Genomic DNA, 21,758 nt, shown 5'->3' on the forward strand with positions numbered 1-21,758 from the left:
GAGGCATATTTTCAGAAAGAAGAGATTCATTACGAAAAGAAAGAAAATAAAAAGAACTCTGGATTGTATGACAGTTGTATCTCTTGTTATTCACCAACCTGTTGCGGGGAAAGTCAAATCAAGTGTTTGATGGTTGGGTTCTCTCACCCTAACAAATGAGAGTGGCGTAGTCACTAAACATCTTAAAAATATTAAAAATCTTAAAAAATATTACGGTAAAGAGAACGCAGGTCACATTTGGCAGTAGTCGGCAAAGGATAACTAAGTGGATACAGCTGTCTGCAATTGTTAGTGGTGGGTTCTGTATGCATTTTGTTTTTTGTTTTGTTGGGAAAGGGGCAGTGATTGCCCCCAGCCAGCAGAGGGCCCCACTGACGATCACCAGCAGGGCAATCCGGAAGAGGACACATCCTCCCCCGTTCCATTTGCAAGTGTGTGCCCCTGAATAATTGTTTTTTTCTTTCTCTGTTTTGAACCCTCTGGACAACCAGTCATGAGCAGCAGTGAATCAGATGTAAGCCCGGAAGAGCGTATTAGACTTTTGAATGAGCGTATCCAACAGCTGGAGACTGATAATCAGCATTTGCGTTCCAACATTGATCAAGGTAATGCTGCTGTACCCAGGGCTTCTGATACTCCTGTTAATTCTGGTGTGACTGAGGTGAGTGGGGCTTCAGGGGCTGGTACCTCCAGTACAACCAGCAGAGCTGAACGCTACATTTACTTGCCAAGAGAGAGAAAATGTCCTAGGTTTTCGGGGAAAAATACAGATGCCTTGCCGGTGGAGGAGTGGGTTGAGGAGGCCCGGAGGTCCTTAGAAGTACGACCCATGTCACGGGCAGAGCAGGCCTTGTTTCTGTATGACTTGTTGGATGGTGAAGCAAAAAATGAGATTAAGTTCCGCCCTTACGCAGAGCGAAGTGACCCAGACAAGATACTGGCTGTGTTAACTGATATTTTTGGTTGTTCTAAGTCGTTTATCTCTCTCCAGAAACAATTTTTTCAGCGTAAGCAATTAGAGGGAGAGTCCATTCGAGAGTTTTCTCATGCCCTGCTGGCCTTGATGGAGGCGATAAAGCGTAACAACCCCCGCGGTATCCCAAATCCAGATGCCCTACTTAGAGATCAGTTTATTGAGCATGTACGGGATGGGCTGTTAAGACGGGAACTTAAGAAGTCCGTTAGACTTAACCCGGATGTTTCTTTTCTTGTGATGCGTGGTGAGGCCATTCGTTGGGTAGAGGATGGGGAGCGTGTTTGTACACCACGCCCTCGTTCCTACTCTTGTGACTCGCAGGCCTTGCTGGTGAGTGAGTGTCGAGCTGACAGCCACGCCGTTACTGTTAAACCACAGGATGACCTGTCAGAAATGAAAGAAAGCTTACGAAAGCAGCAGACACAGTTAGATACCATTATGCAGCTCCTGGCCTCCTCACACTCACCCACCATGCATGGCCAGGGCCCCACAGGACCCCCTCGTAGGCCATATCGTTTTCAACCCGACGGTAAGCCCATATGTTTGCTCTGTGGACAACCCAATCACATTGCTCGTTTTTGTCGGGCTGATCTCTCGAGTAGTTCGGGGCCAATCATGAGTGGGAGGGTGGCTGTGCAGGGTGGCGAAGCTGGGGAAGCGGCCGCCGCCTCTGGGCCACAGGGAAACTAGTCCCCTCTGGTGCAGAGAGTCGGCCGTCAGAAGGGGACTTTCACGGCTCAATCATGACTGAAAAACATTCCAACCTTATCGGGTCTTGCCCTGTAGTTGAAGTGAAGATGGGAGGGGTAAGAGTTTCATGTTTACTTGATACAGGCTCAATGGTAACCACTTTGAGCGAGAGTTTCTTTAAGCGCCATTTTCAGTCTGGGGACGACGGACAGTTACAGAAGTGTAATTGGCTACAGTTAAGGGCAGCTAATGGACTAGAAATCCCGTACCTTGGCTACTTGGAGCTAGATATTACAGTTCTGGGTAGGGTCCTACCCGGTATGGGCGTTCTCGTGGTTCGAGACCCCCCATATTCGGGTAGCGTCGCCAAGGCTCCTGGTCTGTTGGGTATGAATGTAATTGGTGGGTGTTATGGGGAACTCTTCCAGCAGCATGGTCCCACTCTATTTCAGTCTTCCATCATACAAAGGGCGAGCGAGGGGTGGAAGGACGCATTGTCCGAGTGTCACAAATTGGACTGTCTACCGGAAACGGGGCGTCTGGGGCGTGTTAAAGTAGGCGGGCGTTCGTCCGTGCGGGTTCCAGCTGGGTCACTGCAGATGGCAGCCGCCACCTGTGCTACACATGTGGGTCGCGCCTTGCGTTCTGTGTTGTTCGAGCCTACCACTAGCCTACTGCCAGCTGGCCTCTTGGCCTCCAAAGCTTATCTCTCGGTGGAGGACGGGAGGGTGTGGGTGCCTATAGTCAATGTTGGTGCGCAAGATGTGTGGTTACCGCGCCGAGCCACCTTGGGTGAAGTGTTTGCGGTAGAACTTAAGACTGGGACGGCGGTCACACTGGAGAGAGACGGGGAGACTGAATGTGTCGTACAAGTCAATACAGTCCAGGCGCAGCAGGTCCCCCTTGATTTGTCTGCCGTCTCGTGGCCCAGCCTCAGCCCTGACCAAGATCAGAAGAGTAGAGAACTTCTTCAGAAGTATAGTTGTGTGTTCAGTCAGGGTGAGGGAGACATCGGGTGTACTGACCTGGTGCAGCACGAGATTCCATTGCTAGATAACGCCCCTGTGAGGCAACGTTACCGTAGACTTCCGCCCTCTCAGTATGACTTGGTTAGGACTCACATTGGCGAGCTATTGGACAGGGGGGTGGTGCGGGTGAGCTGCAGCCCCTACTCTTCCCCCATTGTGGTGGTGCAGAAAAAGGATGGTACTATTCGGTTGTGTGTGGATTACCGGCAGTTAAATGCACAGACACGAAAAGATGCCTTTCCTCTCCCTCGAATAGAAGAATCGCTGGATGCTTTGACGGGGGCCACCTTCTTTTCCACCCTTGATTTGGCTTCAGGATATAATCAAGTGTCAATGGCTGAGCATGACAAGGCTAAAACCGCTTTCTGCACACCCTTTGGACTGTTTGAATTTAATAGGATGCCCTTCGGCTTATGCAACGCTCCTGGGACTTTTCAACGTCTCATGGAGCGCATATTTGGCGACGAACGGTTCCATTCTTTACTGCTATATCTTGACGATATAGTGGTGTTTTCCAGCGACTTCAAATCACATCTACAACGTCTCGAGTTGGTGTTTGAGAGACTGAAGCATCACAACCTAAAACTGAAACTCAAGAAATGCTGTTTTTTTCAGTCAGAGGTTAAGTACCTTGGCCATGTCATCTCAGCCGCAGGGGTGTCGACCGACCCAGAGAAGATCAGGGCCGTTGAAGAGTGGAGGCGTCCACGGACTTTGACCGAGTTACGGTCATTCCTAGGTTTTGCCTCCTACTATAGGCGTTTCGTGGAGGGCTTCGCTCGGTTGGCGGCCCCTTTACATAGAGTAGTGGGGGCGTTGCAGGGCTCCAAGAAGAGGCGTGGATCGAGCTCACTGGAGGGACACTGGGACGATGACTGTGAAGCTGCATTCAGAGGGTTGAAGTGTAGGCTAGTTAGCACACCTGTACTGCTGTATGCAGACTTTTCCAAACCATTCATCTTGGAGACCGATGCGAGTCATGCCGGTCTGGGGGCGGTACTGTCGCAAGAACATGAGGGCAAGAGGAGACCTGTGGCATTCGCAAGCCGGGGGCTACATGCGTCCGAGCGCAATATGTCCAACTACAGTGCTATGAAATTGGAACTACTGGCCTTGAAATGGTCAGTTACCGAAAAGTTCAGGGAGTATCTACTAGGCACCAAGTTTACAGTGTATACTGACAACAACCCTCTTAGTTATCTGCAAACGGCCAAGTTAGGTGCTGTAGAACAACGTTGGGCCTCACAACTAGCGCTGTTCGACTTTGACATAAAGTACCGTTCTGGAGTTCTGAACAAGAATGCAGATGCCCTGTCTCGCTTGACCGACCCACCGGCCCCAGCTTCTATGTCGGAGATGGCTCCGGGAACAGCCATTCCGTTGGTGCTTCAGCGGGCTCAGCCCAGTGTCCATCCTGTTAGTCCCCACGCTGCTTCTTGTGGGACTATCGACGCCTTTCCCGTTCGAGGCAAACCGGAGCTTAAAGCTCTACAGGCTGCAGACCCAGTCCTGGCCCCCGTCCTGGGATACTGGCAGAGGGGGCGGAAACCGACAGCCGATGAGCGCAAGCTGGAATCGGCGGATGTACTTAAGCTTCTTCGACAGTGGCCTAGGCTCCAGGCCCGGGATGGTGTTCTGTATCGGCGGGTACGACTACCAGGGGACGCCGTCGAAACCCTTCAGTTGCTGTTGCCCCGGTCACTTCGGAGTGAGGTGTTCTCGGCCTTGCACAACGATCACGGCCATCAGGGTGGGGAGAGAACCGGTCGGCTCATACGAGAGCGTTGTTATTGGCCGGGCCTTCAGAAGGATCTGGAACAGTGGTGTTCGAAGTGCGAGCGGTGTATCGTGTCTAAGGGGGGTCAGCCCAAACTGAGGACTTTTCCGGGCCATCTTCTCGCTTCCAAACCCTTGGAGGTAATTGCGCTCGACTTCACCCTCCTAGAACGAGCTAGTGATGGGCAAGAAAATGTATTGGTTATTACCGACGTGTTCTCAAAGTTTACTCAAGCTTACCCTACACCTAATCAGAAAGCAAATACAGTGGCCCGTATTCTAACAGAGAAATGGTTCTATTCTTACGGTGTCCCGAAACGCATCCATTCCGACCAAGGGAGAAGTTTCGAGAATGACCTTCTGAGGAGCTTGTGTACTCTTTACGGGGTGCAGAAGAGCCGCACTACCCCCTATCATCCCCAGGGGAATGGCCAATGCGAGCGGTTCAACCGCACCCTGCATGACCTCCTGCGTACGCTCCCACCAGCGAAGAAGAGACAGTGGCCAAAACACCTTCCCCAAGTAGTCTTTGCTTACAACACCACCGTGCATTCTTCTACTGGATACTCCCCCTATGAACTCATGTTTGGGCGCAAACCTTTCTTACCCGTGGATGCCCTCCTGGGTTTCCATGATTGCGATGGGGAAGGCTCTGTTGAGGATTGGGTACAAGAACATCAAGAACGCCTCAGAGTGGCATATGATCTTGCCGGGCGCCATCTGGAGGAGGCAGCTGCGAAAAGAGCTAGTTGTCAGCCCCAGGCCAACGCAGAGCTTCTCCCGGTGGGCACCATTGTCTATCGACGAAATCATGTGCAAGGCCGAAATAAGATTCAGGACGTATGGGGCCCAGTCAAGTATCGAGTGGTCAGATGCTTGGATGATGAGGGTAGAGTCTACGCCATCTGTCCCGTAGAGGGGGAAGGACCAGTGAAGAACATCCATCGCACGGAGTTACGGGTCTGTTCCCCCTGCCCCGGGCCAGAGCCAGGGCCCAGCGCAGGGACACCAGAAAGAGGCACTGAGTCGGGTGCGTCTAACCAGGAAGACGAGTCAGAGGAGGATACAGAGTGGTTGGTGCCGGCAACACCAATCCAACAACAGGAGTTCATGGGGCCCAGTATAGCATCCCCAGTCAGAGTAGCTGACCCACCTGCACCGGGTGCAGAACAACACGAGTCCCCTACGGTCCCCGTTTCGCCACCACAAGATGTAGGAAGGCCATTGGTGGAAGATGACGTGTCCGCCGAGGTTATCCCCCGTCGGTCATCTAGGGCACAACGGGGTTGCCACTCAAACCCACACCGATTACCTCGATCTGTGGCCGCGGTGGGGGGTGAGGAAGGGGCTGCGGCTCACCCGTCAGAGGGGCCTCCCAGGTCTGTTTAAGCTAGTAGGTCAGGGTGCGAGGTTGGGTCACCGGGACGGTTCCATTCCAAGGTGGGGGTGTATGTGACCGGTGGTCATGCTGAACTTTTATTCTGACGGGGTAAACGACACTCCCCTTTCCTTCCGGTATGTAGCTTAAGTCATCGCGGTGGTAGCTAGCTAGCAGACGCTGTGTTTTTGATGCTGTCGAGTGCAGCGTTGGCACGCCGCTCTCTCTGTCCCTCCAGTTTGTGGTTGAGCCATCGTACGGGAAAGGTAGGCGTCCTTCTCGGTTGATTCATTGCTCTTTTGGTGCATTGTAATGTACTTAGTTTGTTGGTTACTGACGCCATTTAACTTAATCGCAGCCCTGTCCATCCGCAACTGGCGTGAACCCAGCTGGCAGTCGGCTACTGTTCTGGAGCTTGTATGCCGAGCTCGGCAAACTCGAGGTAAAGTTGCGGTCCGTACGTTTCTCTCATGTGTTATGCGAACGTAGTCTCTGTTGTGACTGATGTAATGTTACTCTATCGCAGTATCACTGGTGGCGTGCTTCCACTTCGTGCCCTTTGTGGTTGACTACTTGCGTGCCGCTTCGAGAGAACCAAAGGTAATGTCGTGTTTTCTCTGTCGGCATGTGCCTGAATCTGGCATTTTTTTATTTAGCGTTTATTGATTTGACTTGCATGTGCCACAGTTTCCTTGATGCACGGTACCCAGCTGGAACCCGGCGTGACCCATATCCCGACTTGCGCTTGGCAGACCTGATCTGGAGGTAATGCCTTCATTTTTTGTAAGAGATGCTTAGCACTTGACTTGTGTAGGGAGTTGTGTGGGGTGGGAGTGGGGGTGCTCCGCAGGTGTGATGGCGGGACTGGCGGCGTGGTGCTTTTGATATCGCGTTGTGGTGTCGCGGTTGCACCTGTGGGAGCGCCCGCATTTCCACAATACACAACTCCTGCTTAATTGATTTATAAACGCCGTTTCTAATGGTAACTTTCTCGTTAAATGTACATAGGAGGAGTTGGTGCCTTCGACTACACTGATGCAGTGTCACTAGAGAAGGGGGGCATCACTGTTCTTTTCCCAACCTTTTTCTTTTTTTGTCCTATTGTGAAAGTGATTTATCCTATGCAGCCTTTCACTTTGTAACGTCCGAGACGAAGGGGCTCGTGTAGGTTTCACTCTAACATCCAAGACGAAGGGGCTTGTGTAATTTTCACTCTAACATCCAAGACTAAGGGGCTCGTGTACGTTTCTACTTAGTAACATCCAAGACGAAGGGGCTTGTGTAGGTTTTTCACTCTAACATCCGAGACGAAGGGGCTCGTGTAAGTTTCTACTTAGTAACTGCCAAGACGGAGCTTGTGTATATGATTAGGGTATGAACACTGAAGTATTACTGGGAGACGCATCTTAAACCCCAGAATCCTTTTTGGAACCTGTACTTGCTGTAGGGAGAGACCAAATACGTGTGTCTAACAAGTGTGTGTGTGTGTGTGTGTGTGTGTGTGCGGTGGCCATTACCAGTTTTGCCCTTTTGGCAGTTTTGTTTTCTTTTGTTATCAGTGTGGGGATTCTGTGTTATTTTGGTTTGTTATTTTTTTATTGTGATTTACTAACTTTGTTTGCAGTGCAATTTTTGTTATTTGGTCTACCTCTCGTGCAACTAGCACATTTGCACAATTTTGTATATTGAGATGACGTGCCTTTAGGTACTGTAAATGTTCATATGCTCTATTTTTATATTTGACTGAGCCCGTGAGGCATATTTTCAGAAAGAAGAGATTCATTACGAAAAGAAAGAAAATAAAAAGAACTCTGGATTGTATGACAGTTGTATCTCTTGTTATTCACCAACCTGTTGCGGGGAAAGTCAAATCAAGTGTTTGATGGTTGGGTTCTCTCACCCTAACAAATGAGAGTGGCGTAGTCACTAAACATCTCAAAAACATTTTAAAATATTAAAAATATAACAAAATATTACGGTAAAGAGAACGCAGGTCACATTTGGCAGTAGTCGGCAAAGGATAACTAAGTGGATACAGCTGTCTGCAATTGTTAGTGGTGGGTTCTGTATGCATTTTGTTTTTTTTGTTTTGTTGGGAAAGGGGCAGTGATTACCCCCAGCCAGCGGAGGGCCCCACTGACGATCACCAGCAGGGCAATCCGGAAGAGGACACATCCTCCCCCGTTCCATTTGCAAGTGTGTGCCCCTGAATCTTTTTTTTTTTCGTTTTGAAACCCTTTTGACAACCAGTCATGAGCAGCAGTGAATCAGATGTAAGCCCGGAAGAGCGTATTAGACTTTTGAATGAGCGTATCCAACAGCTGGAGACTGATAATCAGCATTTGCGTTCCAACATTGATCAAGGTAATGCTGCTGTACCCAGGGCTTCTGATACTCCTGTTAATTCTGGTGTGACTGAGGTGAGTGGGGCTTCAGGGGCTGGTACCTCCAGTACAACCAGCAGAGCTGAACGCTACATTTACTTGCCAAGAGAGAGAAAATGTCCTAGGTTTTCGGGGAAAAATACAGATGCCTTGCCGGTGGAGGAGTGGGTTGAGGAGGCCCGGAGGTCCTTAGAAGTACGACCCATGTCACGGGCAGAGCAGGCCTTGTTTCTGTATGACTTGTTGGATGGTGATGCAAAAAATGAGATTAAGTTCCGCCCTTACGCAGAGCGAAGTGACCCAGACAAGATACTGGCTGTGTTAACTGATATTTTTGGTTGTTCTAAGTCGTTTATCTCTCTCCAGAAACAATTTTTTCAGCGTAAGCAATTAGAGGGAGAGTCCATTCGAGAGTTTTCTCATGCCCTGCTGGCCTTGATGGAGGCGATAAAGCGTAACAACCCCCGCGGTATCCCAAATCCAGATGCCCTACTTAGAGATCAGTTTATTGAGCATGTACGGGATGGGCTGTTAAGACGGGAACTTAAGAAGTCCGTTAGACTTAACCCGGATGTTTCTTTTCTTGTGATGCGTGGTGAGGCCATTCGTTGGGTAGAGGATGGGGAGCGTGTTTGTACACCACGCCCTCGTTCCTACTCTTGTGACTCGCAGGCCTTGCTGGTGAGTGAGTGTCGAGCTGACAGCCACGCCGTTACTGTTAAACCACAGGATGACCTGTCAGAAATGAAAGAAAGCTTACGAAAGCAGCAGACACAGTTAGATACCATTATGCAGCTCCTGGCCTCCTCACACTCACCCACCATGCATGGCCAGGGCCCCACAGGACCCCCTCGTAGGCCATATCGTTTTCAACCCGACGGTAAGCCCATATGTTTGCTCTGTGGACAACCCAATCACATTGCTCGTTTTTGTCGGGCTGATCTCTCGAGTAGTTCGGGGCCAATCATGAGTGGGAGGGTGGCTGTGCAGGGTGGCGAAGCTGGGGAAGCGGCCGCCGCCTCTGGGCCACAGGGAAACTAGTCCCCTCTGGTGCAGAGAGTCGGCCGTCAGAAGGGGACTTTCACGGCTCAATCATGACTGAAAAACATTCCAACCTTATCGGGTCTTGCCCTGTAGTTGAAGTGAAGATGGGAGGGGTAAGAGTTTCATGTTTACTTGATACAGGCTCAATGGTAACCACTTTGAGCGAGAGTTTCTTTAAGCGCCATTTTCAGTCTGGGGACGACGGACAGTTACAGAAGTGTAATTGGCTACAGTTAAGGGCAGCTAATGGACTAGAAATCCCGTACCTTGGCTACTTGGAGCTAGATATTACAGTTCTGGGTAGGGTCCTACCCGGTATGGGCGTTCTCGTGGTTCGAGACCCCCCATATTCGGGTAGCGTCGCCAAGGCTCCTGGTCTGTTGGGTATGAATGTAATTGGTGGGTGTTATGGGGAACTCTTCCAGCAGCATGGTCCCACTCTATTTCAGTCTTCCATCATACAAAGGGCGAGCGAGGGGTGGAAGGACGCATTGTCCGAGTGTCACAAATTGGACTGTCTACCGGAAACGGGGCGTCTGGGGCGTGTTAAAGTAGGCGGGCGTTCGTCCGTGCGGGTTCCAGCTGGGTCACTGCAGATGGCAGCCGCCACCTGTGCTACACATGTGGGTCGCGCCTTGCGTTCTGTGTTGTTCGAGCCTACCACTAGCCTACTGCCAGCTGGCCTCTTGGCCTCCAAAGCTTATCTCTCGGTGGAGGACGGGAGGGTGTGGGTGCCTATAGTCAATGTTGGTGCGCAAGATGTGTGGTTACCGCGCCGAGCCACCTTGGGTGAAGTGTTTGCGGTAGAACTTAAGACTGGGACGGCGGTCACACTGGAGAGAGACGGGGAGACTGAATGTGTCGTACAAGTCAATACAATCCAGGCGCAGCAGGTCCCCCTTGATTTGTCTGCCGTCTCGTGGCCCAGCCTCAGCCCTGACCAAGATCAAAAGAGTAGAGAACTTCTTCAGAAGTACAGTTGTGTGTTCAGTCAGGATGAGGGAGACATCGGGTGTACTGACCTGGTGCAGCACGAGATTCCATTGCTAGATAACGCCCCTGTGAGGCAACGTTACCGTAGACTTCCGCCCTCTCAGTATGACTTGGTTAGGACTCACATTGGCGAGCTATTGGACAGGGGGGTGGTGCGGGTGAGCTGCAGCCCCTACTCTTCCCCCATTGTGGTGGTGCAGAAAAAGGATGGTACTATTCGGTTGTGTGTGGATTACCGGCAGTTAAATGCACAGACACGAAAAGATGCCTTTCCTCTCCCTCGAATAGAAGAATCGCTGGATGCTTTGACGGGGGCCACCTTCTTTTCCACCCTTGATTTGGCTTCAGGATATAATCAAGTGTCAATGGCTGAGCATGACAAGGCTAAAACCGCTTTCTGCACACCCTTTGGACTGTTTGAATTTAATAGGATGCCCTTCGGCTTATGCAACGCTCCTGGGACTTTTCAACGTCTCATGGAGCGCATATTTGGCGACGAACGGTTCCATTCTTTACTGCTATATCTTGACGATATAGTGGTGTTTTCCAGCGACTTCAAATCACATCTACAACGTCTCGAGTTGGTGTTTGAGAGACTGAAGCATCACAACCTAAAACTGAAACTCAAGAAATGCTGTTTTTTTCAGTCAGAGGTTAAGTACCTTGGCCATGTCATCTCAGCCGCAGGGGTGTCGACCGACCCAGAGAAGATCAGGGCCGTTGAAGAGTGGAGGCGTCCACGGACTTTGACCGAGTTACGGTCATTCCTAGGTTTTGCCTCCTACTATAGGCGTTTCGTGGAGGGCTTCGCTCGGTTGGCGGCTCCTTTACATAGAGTAGTGGGGGCGTTGCAGGGCTCCAAGAAGAAGCGTGGATCGAGCTCACTGGAGGGACACTGGGACGATGACTGTGAAGCTGCATTCAGAGGGTTGAAGTGTAGGCTAGTTAGCACACCTGTACTGCTGTATGCAGACTTTTCCAAACCATTCATCTTGGAGACCGATGCGAGTCATGCCGGTCTGGGGGCGGTACTGTCGCAAGAACATGAGGGCAAGAGGAGACCTGTGGCATTCGCAAGCCGGGGGCTACATGCGTCCGAGCGCAATATGTCCAACTACAGTGCTATGAAATTGGAACTACTGGCCTTGAAATGGTCAGTTACCGAAAAGTTCAGGGAGTATCTACTAGGCACCAAGTTTACAGTGTATACTGACAACAACCCTCTTAGTTATCTGCAAACGGCCAAGTTAGGTGCTGTAGAACAACGTTGGGCCTCACAACTAGCGCTGTTCGACTTTGACATAAAGTACCGTTCTGGAGTTCTGAACAAGAATGCGGATGCCCTGTCTCGCTTGCCCGATCCACCGGCCCCAGCTTCTATGTCGGAGATGGCTCCGGGAACAGCCATTCCGTTGGTGCTTCAGCGGGCTCAGCCCAGTGTCCATCCTGTTAGTCCCCACGCTGCTTCTTGTGGGACTATCGACGCCTTTCCCGTTCGAGGCAAACCGGAGCTTAAAGCTCTACAGGCTGCAGACCCAGTCCTGGCCCCCGTCCTGGGATACTGGCAGAGGGGGCGGAAACCGACAGCCGATGAGCGCAAGCTGGAATCGGCGGATGTACTTAAGCTTCTTCGACAGTGGCCTAGGCTCCAGGCCCGGGATGGTGTTCTGTATCGGCGGGTACGACTACCAGGGGACGCCGTCGAAACCCTTCAGTTGCTGTTGCCCCGGTCACTTCGGAGTGAGGTGTTCTCGGCCTTGCACAACGATCACGGCCATCAGGGTGGGGAGAGAACCGGTCGGCTCATACGAGAGCGTTGTTATTGGCCGGGCCTTCAGAAGGATCTGGAACAGTGGTGTTCGAAGTGCGAGCGGTGTATCGTGTCTAAGGGGGGTCAGCCCAAACTGAGGACTTTTCCGGGCCATCTTCTCGCTTCCAAACCCTTGGAGGTAATTGCGCTCGACTTCACCCTCCTAGAACGAGCTAGTGATGGGCAAGAAAATGTATTGGTTATTACCGACGTGTTCTCAAAGTTTACTCAAGCTTACCCTACACCTAATCAGAAAGCAAATACAGTGGCCCGTATTCTAACAGAGAAATGGTTCTATTCTTACGGTGTCCCGAAACGCATCCATTCCGACCAAGGGAGAAGTTTCGAGAATGACCTTCTGAGGAGCTTGTGTACTCTTTACGGGGTGCAGAAGAGCCGCACTACCCCCTATCATCCCCAGGGGAATGGCCAATGCGAGCGGTTCAACCGCACCCTGCATGACCTCCTGCGTACGCTCCCGCCAGCGAAGAAGAGACAGTGGCCAAAACACCTTCCCCAAGTAGTCTTTGCTTACAACACCACCGTGCATTCTTCTACTGGATACTCCCCCTATGAACTCATGTTTGGGCGCAAACCTTTCTTACCCGTGGATGCCCTCCTGGGTTTCCATGATTGCGATGGGGAAGGCTCTGTTGAGGATTGGGTACAAGAACATCAAGAACGCCTCAGAGTGGCATATGATCTTGCCGGGCGCCATCTGGAGGAGGCAGCTGCGAAAAGAGCTAGTTGTCAGCCCCAGGCCAACGCAGAGCTTCTCCCGGTGGGCACCATTGTCTATCGACGAAATCATGTGCAAGGCCGAAATAAGATTCAGGACGTATGGGGCCCAGTCAAGTATCGAGTGGTCAGATGCTTGGATGATGAGGGTAGAGTCTACGCCATCTGTCCCGTAGAGGGGGAAGGACCAGTGAAGAACATCCATCGCACGGAGTTACGGGTCTGTTCCCCCTGCCCCGGGCCAGAGCCAGGGCCCAGCGCAGGGACACCAGAAAGAGGCACTGAGTCGGGTGCGTCTAACCAGGAAGACGAGTCAGAGGAGGATACAGAGTGGTTGGTGCCGGCAACACCAATCCAACAACAGGAGTTCATGGGGCCCAGTATAGCATCCCCAGTCAGAGTAGCTGACCCACCTGCACCGGGTGCAGAACAACACGAGTCCCCTACGGTCCCCGTTTCGCCACCACAAGATGTAGGAAGGCCATTGGTGGAAGATGACGTGTCCGCCGAGGTTATCCCCCGTCGGTCATCTAGGGCACAACGGGGTTGCCACTCAAACCCACACCGATTACCTCGATCTGTGGCCGCGGTGGGGGGTGAGGAAGGGGCTGCGGCTCACCCGTCAGAGGGGCCTCCCAGGTCTGTTTAAGCTAGTAGGTCAGGGTGCGAGGTTGGGTCACCGGGACGGTTCCATTCCAAGGTGGGGGTGTATGTGACCGGTGGTCATGCTGAACTTTTATTCTGACGGGGTAAACGACACTCCCCTTTCCTTCCGGTATGTAGCTTAAGTCATCGCGGTGGTAGCTAGCTAGCAGACGCTGTGTTTTTGATGCTGTCGAGTGCAGCGTTGGCACGCCGCTCTCTCTGTCCCTCCAGTTTGTGGTTGAGCCATCGTACGGGAAAGGTAGGCGTCCTTCTCGGTTGATTCATTGCTCTTTTGGTGCATTGTAATGTACTTAGTTTGTTGGTTACTGACGCCATTTAACTTAATCGCAGCCCTGTCCATCCGCAACTGGCGTGAACCCAGCTGGCAGTCGGCTACTGTTCTGGAGCTTGTATGCCGAGCTCGGCAAACTCGAGGTAAAGTTGCGGTCCGTACGTTTCTCTCATGTGTTATGCGAACGTAGTCTCTGTTGTGACTGATGTAATGTTACTCTATCGCAGTATCACTGGTGGCGTGCTTCCACTTCGTGCCCTTTGTGGTTGACTACTTGCGTGCCGCTTCGAGAGAACCAAAGGTAATGTCGTGTTTTCTCTGTCGGCATGTGCCTGAATCTGGCATTTTTTTATTTAGCGTTTATTGATTTGACTTGCATGTGCCACAGTTTCCTTGATGCACGGTACCCAGCTGGAACCCGGCGTGACCCATATCCCGACTTGCGCTTGGCAGACCTGATCTGGAGGTAATGCCTTCATTTTTTGTAAGAGATGCTTAGCACTTGACTTGTGTAGGGAGTTGTGTGGGGTGGGAGTGGGGGTGCTCCGCAGGTGTGATGGCGGGACTGGCGGCGTGGTGCTTTTGATATCGCGTTGTGGTGTCGCGGTTGCACCTGTGGGAGCGCCCGCATTTCCACAATACACAACTCCTGCTTAATCGATTTATAAACGCCGTTTCTAATGGTAACTTTCTCGTTAAATGTACATAGGAGGAGTTGGTGCCTTCGACTACACTGATGCAGTATCACTAGAGAAGGGGGGCATTACTGTTCTTTTCCCAACCTTTTTCTTTTTTTGTCCTATTGTGAAAGTGATTTATCCTATGCAGCCTTTCACTTTGTAACGTCCGAGACGAAGGGGCTCGTGTAAGTTTCACTCTAACATCCAAGACGAAGGGGCTTGTGTAATTTTCACTCTAACATCCAAGACGAAGGGGCTCGTGTACGTTTCTACTTAGTAACATCCAAGACGAAGGGGCTTGTGTAGGTTTTTCACTCTAACATCCGAGACGAAGGGGCTCGTGTAAGTTTCTACTTAGTAACTGCCAAGACGGAGCTTGTGTATATGATTAGGGTATGAACACTGAAGTATTACTGGGAGACGCATCTTAAACCCCAGAATCCTTTTTGGAACCTGTACTTGCTGTAGGGAGAGACCAAATACGTGTGTCTAACAAGTGTGTGTGTGTGTGTGTGTGTGTGTGTGTGTGTGTGTGTGCGGTGGCCATTACCAATTTTGCCCCTTTGGCAGTTTTGTTTTCTTTTGTTATCAGTGTGGGGATTTTGTGTGTTATTTTGGTTTGTTATTTTTTTTATTGTGATTTACTAACTTTGTTTGCAGTGCAATTTTTTTGTTATTTTGGTCTACCTCTCGTGCAACTAGCACATTTGCACATTTTGTATATTGAGATGACGTGCCTTTAGGTACTGTAAATGTTCATATGCTATATTTTTATATGTGACTGAGCCCGTGAGGCATATTTTCAGAAGGAGATTCATTACGAAAAGAAAGAAAATAAAAAGAACTCTGGATTGTATGACAGTTGTATCTCTTGTTATTCACCAACCTGTTGCGGGGAAAGTCAAATCAAGTGTTTGATGGTTGGGTTCTCTCACCCTAACAAATGAGAGTGGCGTAGTCACTAAACATCTTAAAAATATTAAAAATCTTAAAAAAAATATTACGGTAAAGAGAACGCAGGTCACAATTGGTTAGGGGAGTTGGGAAATGGGTGAGATGTTCAGAGAATTGTGTGTGCAGTTCCAGAACTTGTGTGGATGCAATCGAGAAAAACTGTAAGACAAAGGTGTGGATGCCAGCTCTACCTTCAATGCTCAGGAATGCAAATCTAGACAGCATCCAGGCGTGACAATCAGTGTTGCCAGATGTACGATAATTATCGTATTAAAGGATTCAAGGATATTTATTTGTCATGTACATAGAGACACTTTCATGTCACTTGTAATGAAATGAATAGGCGGTGCAAAACAAGTGTGCAGAAGAAGGGTGAAGAGATAAAATAAGAGATAAAATAAAAATAAAAGGTGTGTGTGTGTGTGTGTGTGTGTGTGTGTGTGTGTGTGTGTGTGTGTGTGTGTGTGTGTGTGTGTGTGTGTGTGTGTGTGTTCAATCAAAGTAATTAGGAGGAATTCAGTAAGCAAATGGCATGAGGAAAAAAAGCTCTTTCTCAGTCTCTCAGTTCTAGCTCTGTGACAGCACAGTCACCTTCCATATCTCAGTTTTTTTAAATAGTCCATATCCTGGGTGTGACTGGTCTTTGAGAATGTCATGGGCCCTAGATAGCACTCTCTTTGTGTATATGTCTTTCACTGCAGGCAGAGGTTGACGAATACAGCGCTCAGCAGAGCGCACTATCCTTTGTAGTTCTTTCTGTTCACGCACTGTGGCGTTTCCTGTTAAGATGTTCTCCACTGCTGAGGAGTAAAAGGCTTTTAGAATGGGTGTGGAAACATTTAACTTTTTCAACAAGCGCAGAAAGTACAGTCTCTGCCTGGATTTCTTATTGATGTGTGTGTTGTTTGTCCATTTTAAGTCATTTGTGATGTGAACACCAAGGTATTTAAAGCACTCTACCCTCTCAACTGGTTGTTTGCAGATGGAAAGTGGAGTGTAGTTTCCTCTCTTTTTCTGAATGTACCATCAATTTGTCATTTTTGTTGTACGATCAAAAAACATGATGTGCAATAATTTCAGAGTTGTCATTCAGTTCATTTAGATGCCTTGAAACAACAATTTTAGTCTTGTATGATAATTTCCTCCCCAAAAACGATAATTCTGAGGTTTTGGTACGATAATTCAACAGCCGTGGCTCAGTGGTTATAGCGCTGGGTTGGCAACCCAAGGGTTCCCGGTTCAATGCCCGACCAGACCACGGCTGAAGTGCCCATGAGCAAGGCACCTAACCCCCACACAGCTTCCCGGGCGCCGCTCAGCAGGCAGCCAACTGCTACGGACTAGTGTGTGTACTTCAATGTGATTCACTAGTCCAAATGGGATAAATGCAGACATAGGATTTCCCCAAGGGGACCAAAATTGGCTCCAATCCAAATTGGCTCCAATTGGCTTCATTATTTTCCATCTGGCAACACTGGTGACAATCGACCTGCATTGCTCTCATCCCCCTGTTCTTACATGGGCAGTCCCAGCCAAAACCACTTTCCCCCACCCCTGGGTGGATGAGGTGTGTCATGTGATCGTGTTGTGCGTATCTAAATGTACTAACCTCACCCTACTGTAACAACACACACAATTTAAGCAATGGTCTGATATCTCGTAGAGCAAAACTTATTCATTTGTGTTGTTCAGCCTCTCCTCACTTGTCTGAGGTTATGAAAACGAGGAGTTACAGTATGTCTCCTCAAAATTTGACGAGGATGTTAAATCTTTATTGGTGTATTACAAGTTTACAAGTTTATTTATTTAAAAAAGGACAATTTATTACCAGCATTTAAAAAATGCTAAATACACAAGATTATACCCATGAGGCTAATTTCCATCTTTGGTCCCTTGATAGGTTTGATTCCCACCTTACCTCTTATCTCCTGACACCTCCATCGTCTTTTAATACAGTTTTGATGTAGATTTAATGCTTCGCTTAGGTGCTTAGGTATTTACCACCAACAACTTGTGAGTATTCATGATGACTTGGCAATTGGCATATTATGTTCAGACATGAATAGGTGGATCTTCATAATCATATTGAATAAACAATCATGGGCATCTTTGGCTTCAAAACACACTGCACTTTTGGTCAGACCAGTACATTTTAATTTATTCACAACATCACTTAATTTTAAATTACATAAGACACAGAAAGTTTAACGTATGAACAAAATGGGCCTTGAAAGGGTTAAATCTGACAGCGCCAGGCGATATTGGAGGGGGAGTCACCTCATCCCTGAAATGCTTAAATATCAGTCATAGTTACAGTTCTCAGCCCTCAAAGGGTTACATATTATAGAGTCGGGCGTTATTTGTTGGAGTAAAGCTTAAGTAAACACACACACACACACACACACACACTACCTCACCCCTCAAAGGTTAAATACAGTATGATTGAGCCGGGCATTATTGGACCAAAGCTAAAATATTCACCTCTGAAAGGGTTCAATCTTATAGAGCCCCGTGTTATTGAGGACTCCTATGGACTTTAATTGAGTGAATGTCATGTCTTCACACCATCATTTGCTTTTCAAGTACAATTACACGAGACACTGAAAGTTTAACAGGATAGAGAAATGGCTTTGAGAGGGTTAAATCTGAGCCAGTTTTTGAGGGGGAGGGACATTCTTCAAAGTGTCAAATATGTAATGAAATCCAGAGCACATGCGAAACGTAATCAGGATTTAGCTTGACTGACCATGTGTTATTGAGGGGTTGGGGGGATTCATCCCTCAAATGGTTAAATATTATAGAGCCATGTGTTATTCAGGTTCCCTATGGTCTTGGCTCTGGCCATGGCCTGGCCCTGTGGGAGCCTCAGTCGTACCCCGCTGCCTACAGGCCTCTGGAAGCCTTGGCCCTGTCGGTCCAGGGGCGACGGTCCGGCTCGGGGCAGAGACATCTCTACCTTGGTCAGACGTCGGTCCAGCGTGCGCACTACAGGTGAGGTGTTATGAACTTGAATGAATGAATGAATGTCCTCACACATCACCTAATTTTCAATTACATGAGACAGAGAAAGTTTAATAGCATAGAGAAAAGGGGTCCTCAAAGGGTTAAATATTATAGAGCCATGTGTTATTCAGGACCCCCATGGAGTTGGCCTTCAAAGGGTTACATAAGAGCCCAGTGTTATAGGGGGCCATTACGGTCTTGGACTTCAAAGGGTTAAATATTATAGAGCCATGTGTTATTGAGGTTCCCTATGGACTTGGTTCTGGCCATCATGGCCTGGTGGGAGCCTCAGTTGTACCCCGCTGCCTACAGGCCTCTGGAAGCCTTGGCCCTGTCGGTTCTGGGGCGACGGTCCGACGACCATCTTTCGCATGGTCAGACGTCCGTCCAGCGTGCGCACTACAGGTGACGTGCTGCTCACCTGGGCCAGGTTACTCACAGAGGTCAGCGACCCGAAGCCGCCGCAGGCTCGCGTGAGACCCGCAGAGCTTGACACCTGCGTCCTCTTGTCGACAGACCTGTCTCTATGGTAACGGGCCGGATGTGAGGTCACAATGGCGGCTGGTTGCCTGGGCAGCGACAGCGCAGCGCTGAAGCGGGAGTAGGACGAGGAGGATGAGGAGAGGGATGAAGTCCTGGGGCGGTTGCGGCTGCTCGGGAACAAGTCGCCTTCACCGCCGCCCCGCTCCTGGTACCTCAGCAGGTACTCTGGGTACACCTGGTGTCTCTCGAACACCACGAAGATGGAGGGGCTGGAGACGTCGTCCACACAGGTGTCGAACAGGTGGGTGCCAGGTGCTCGGCCTTCCCCTTGGCCATCCTCTTGGTCTGCCCTGGCCGGCGGGCGCACGAAGGACGGGTGACCCCGGGTGAACTCTCCCGCCAGCACGCGGCACACAAACACGGCCCTGGTGCCAGCCACACCGTCGGCTACAGCGCCCCCCTCTGGTGTGGTGTATCGATGCGCGTACGAGGCATCTCTGGCGAAGTAGCTCCCTGGCAATGACAAACACACGCACACATTTGTAATGATATCATATGACCACAGGGTGGCAGTGTGGGCTCAGTGTGGACTGGAGGCTGCTCAAGACGCAGTAGAACAACAGAACACTAACATGATGAAGACTCCAACTGAGTAACTTTTTAACTTCTTTATTGGAGAACACCCCACATCACACCATGTTTACTGCATAGCAGATGTCCAAAGCAGACTTTGAACGTTATTTTTTTTGTTTCAGTCCCAACTTGATTTTAGTTTTTTCTTTCTAAGTCAATTTTCTCATGACTGGCAGGTTTGATTTCAAACACACAGGGACACATTTAGCCGTTTAGCAGCACTATGAAATATCTGTACATTAGGTTTAGTAATTGACTCTATTTAAACAACAGAAGCAAGGCAAAATTATTCATGAAATAGACTTATGTTTACATTAAAAGAAAGTAAGGAAAGAAAAGAATGGTGTTCATAATCTTTTGTCATATTAGCACCAGTCACATAGCAGCAGTTTTTATGTGAACAAGAAATGTGATGGATGCAGAGAACGTCTGATGCAGAACTTCACACAAATAACCTTTCAAGATCTTTATTTTCATTGTATATTTCAGCAAAAACTACAACAAAATGAAACATCACAAATATCCACATTTTGCGCTAAAACAAGAATTACAAAAAATATATTAACATTATGTGTGCTCTAGAACACTGACACATTAACATTTCAGTAAACATGACAGAAATGATCAAACATTTTTTTATTTGATTGTTTACAAAAGTGTTGCCGGTGTACATGATATACACAGCTGTACTGTACATAACCTACAACATTCTGTGATACAATCAATCTCATGTGTTATTTGAGAGCTGATAGAAGTACTGGATCAAATCTGTAAATGTCTCGCTCTTGCTGTTTTCATTGGATCCTGCAGGGGTCAGTGTGGCTGACACTGAGCTCTCAGCTGCAGGAGAGGACGTCGATGCTCTCCCATTCCTGGCTGCCACAGCAGCTGAAGGTACTTGATTAGTATTCCCTGGGAAGAGCAGACGATACTGAGGGGACACAGGAGACGGTGGTGACGGCACACATGGTTGTTTGTTTTGCCCTGTCAGTGCAGGAGGGTGAAGAAGGTTGGAACTTAGAGAACTTAGAGGAGGAGGTGGAGCTGGGTTCTTCAATGTGGATGGTGGAGGAGGAGGAGGAGGAGGGTGGTGGCTGGTAGGTGGAGGCGGAGGTGAGTTGCATCTGGTGGGTGAAGGAGGAGGAGGAAGAGGGTTGTGTCTGCTGGATGGAGGAGGAGGTGGAGGTGGGTTGTGCTTGGTGGATGCAGGAAGGGGTGGAGGAGGGTTGTATCTGGTAGGAGGAGGTGGAAGTGGGTTGCACCTGGGGGAGAGAGGAGGAGGAGGAGGAGGTTGGTTGTATCTGGTAGGTGGAGGTGGAGGTGGAGGTGGGTTGTATCTGGGAGGTGGAGGTGGAGGTGGGTTGTGCCGGGCAGATGGCGGAGGTGGCACTGTGCATGAGTGAGGAATTTGGATCAGTGGTGGAGGAAGAGAAAGCTCTCCCTTCGTCCCTTTTACCTTATTTTCCAATTCCAAGATGGCTGCTGCCGGGTCAGCTTTCTCCCTGTACTGAATCAGGTACTCCGGATACACCTGGGGTTTCTCGAACACCACGAATATGGACGGGTTGGACATGCTATTCACACAGCTGTCGTAGAGCAGGCTGGGGTCGTCTTCCCTGGGTGGAGGGCGGACGTAACAGGACCTGCCTCTGGTAGACCGTCCTAGTAAGACCCTACACGCAAATATGCAGCGTGGTGCTGATGGACTCGTGTACTTGTGAGAGTACTCGGCATCTCGGGCGAAGTAACTTCCTACAGAACGATAATAATAATAGTCAGCCAAACGATATCCTTCTATGACCCGTAGTGGTGTCAACCATAATCGATTCGACAATGCATCGCGTTGCGGGGAACAAACAATTGAATTGGCAAATCCCCAATTGATGCGCCATATTTTTTCAAGTTTCAATTACTTCCTTGGGCATTTCTGCAGCAAATTAACTTATTATTATTATTATTATATAACTTATTATTGGCAGTCATGGGTGAGCGGTTAGGGCGTCAGACTTGCATCCCAGAGGTTGCCTTTTCGACTCCCGACCCGCCAGGTTGGTGTGGGGAGTAATCAACCAGTGCTCTCCCCCATCCTCCTCCATGACTGAGGTACCCTGAGCATGGTGCCGTCCCACCGCACTGCTCCCCATGGGGCGCCACTGAGGGCTGCCCCCTTGCACGGGTGAGGCATAAATGCAATTTTGTTGTGTGCAGTGTGCAGTGTTCACTTGTGTGCTGTGTCACAATGACAATGGGA

The 21,758-nt window shown here is 49.5% G+C and overlaps 2 protein-coding genes across 2 annotated transcripts in view; one reads left to right on the forward strand and one right to left on the reverse strand.

Annotated features, from left to right (window-relative positions):
* Positions 1-493: 493 nt before the first annotated feature.
* Positions 494-13,466, forward strand: LOC134442132 (uncharacterized). Its single transcript, XM_063192424.1, has 11 exons — positions 494-661; positions 1,007-1,141; positions 1,298-1,505; positions 2,252-5,849; positions 6,536-6,613; positions 7,950-8,044; positions 8,099-8,268; positions 8,614-8,748; positions 8,905-9,112; positions 9,859-11,535; positions 12,415-13,466. The coding sequence occupies exons 1-11, from the start codon at positions 494-496 to the stop codon at positions 13,464-13,466; spliced, it is 7,524 nt and encodes a 2,507-aa protein (XP_063048494.1).
* Positions 13,467-18,176: 4,710 nt separating this feature from the next.
* The window catches only part of LOC134442133 (protein mono-ADP-ribosyltransferase PARP12-like), a 13,260-nt gene continuing 9,678 nt past the window's right edge, over positions 18,177-21,758 (reverse strand). The window contains exons 12-16 of the mRNA XM_063192426.1: positions 20,964-21,259; positions 20,525-20,769; positions 20,335-20,438; positions 18,690-19,387; positions 18,177-18,428 (exon numbers count right to left, since the gene is read on the reverse strand). Coding sequence (XP_063048496.1) covers positions 18,177-18,428; positions 18,690-19,387; positions 20,335-20,438; positions 20,525-20,769; positions 20,964-21,259 — 1,595 coding nt within the window. The remainder of the gene's footprint in view (positions 18,429-18,689; positions 19,388-20,334; positions 20,439-20,524; positions 20,770-20,963; positions 21,260-21,758) is intronic.

The sequence above is a fragment of the Engraulis encrasicolus genome, unplaced genomic scaffold (assembly GCF_034702125.1).
Source record: "Engraulis encrasicolus isolate BLACKSEA-1 unplaced genomic scaffold, IST_EnEncr_1.0 scaffold_119_np1212, whole genome shotgun sequence".
Lineage (NCBI taxonomy): Eukaryota > Metazoa > Chordata > Actinopteri > Clupeiformes > Engraulidae > Engraulis > Engraulis encrasicolus.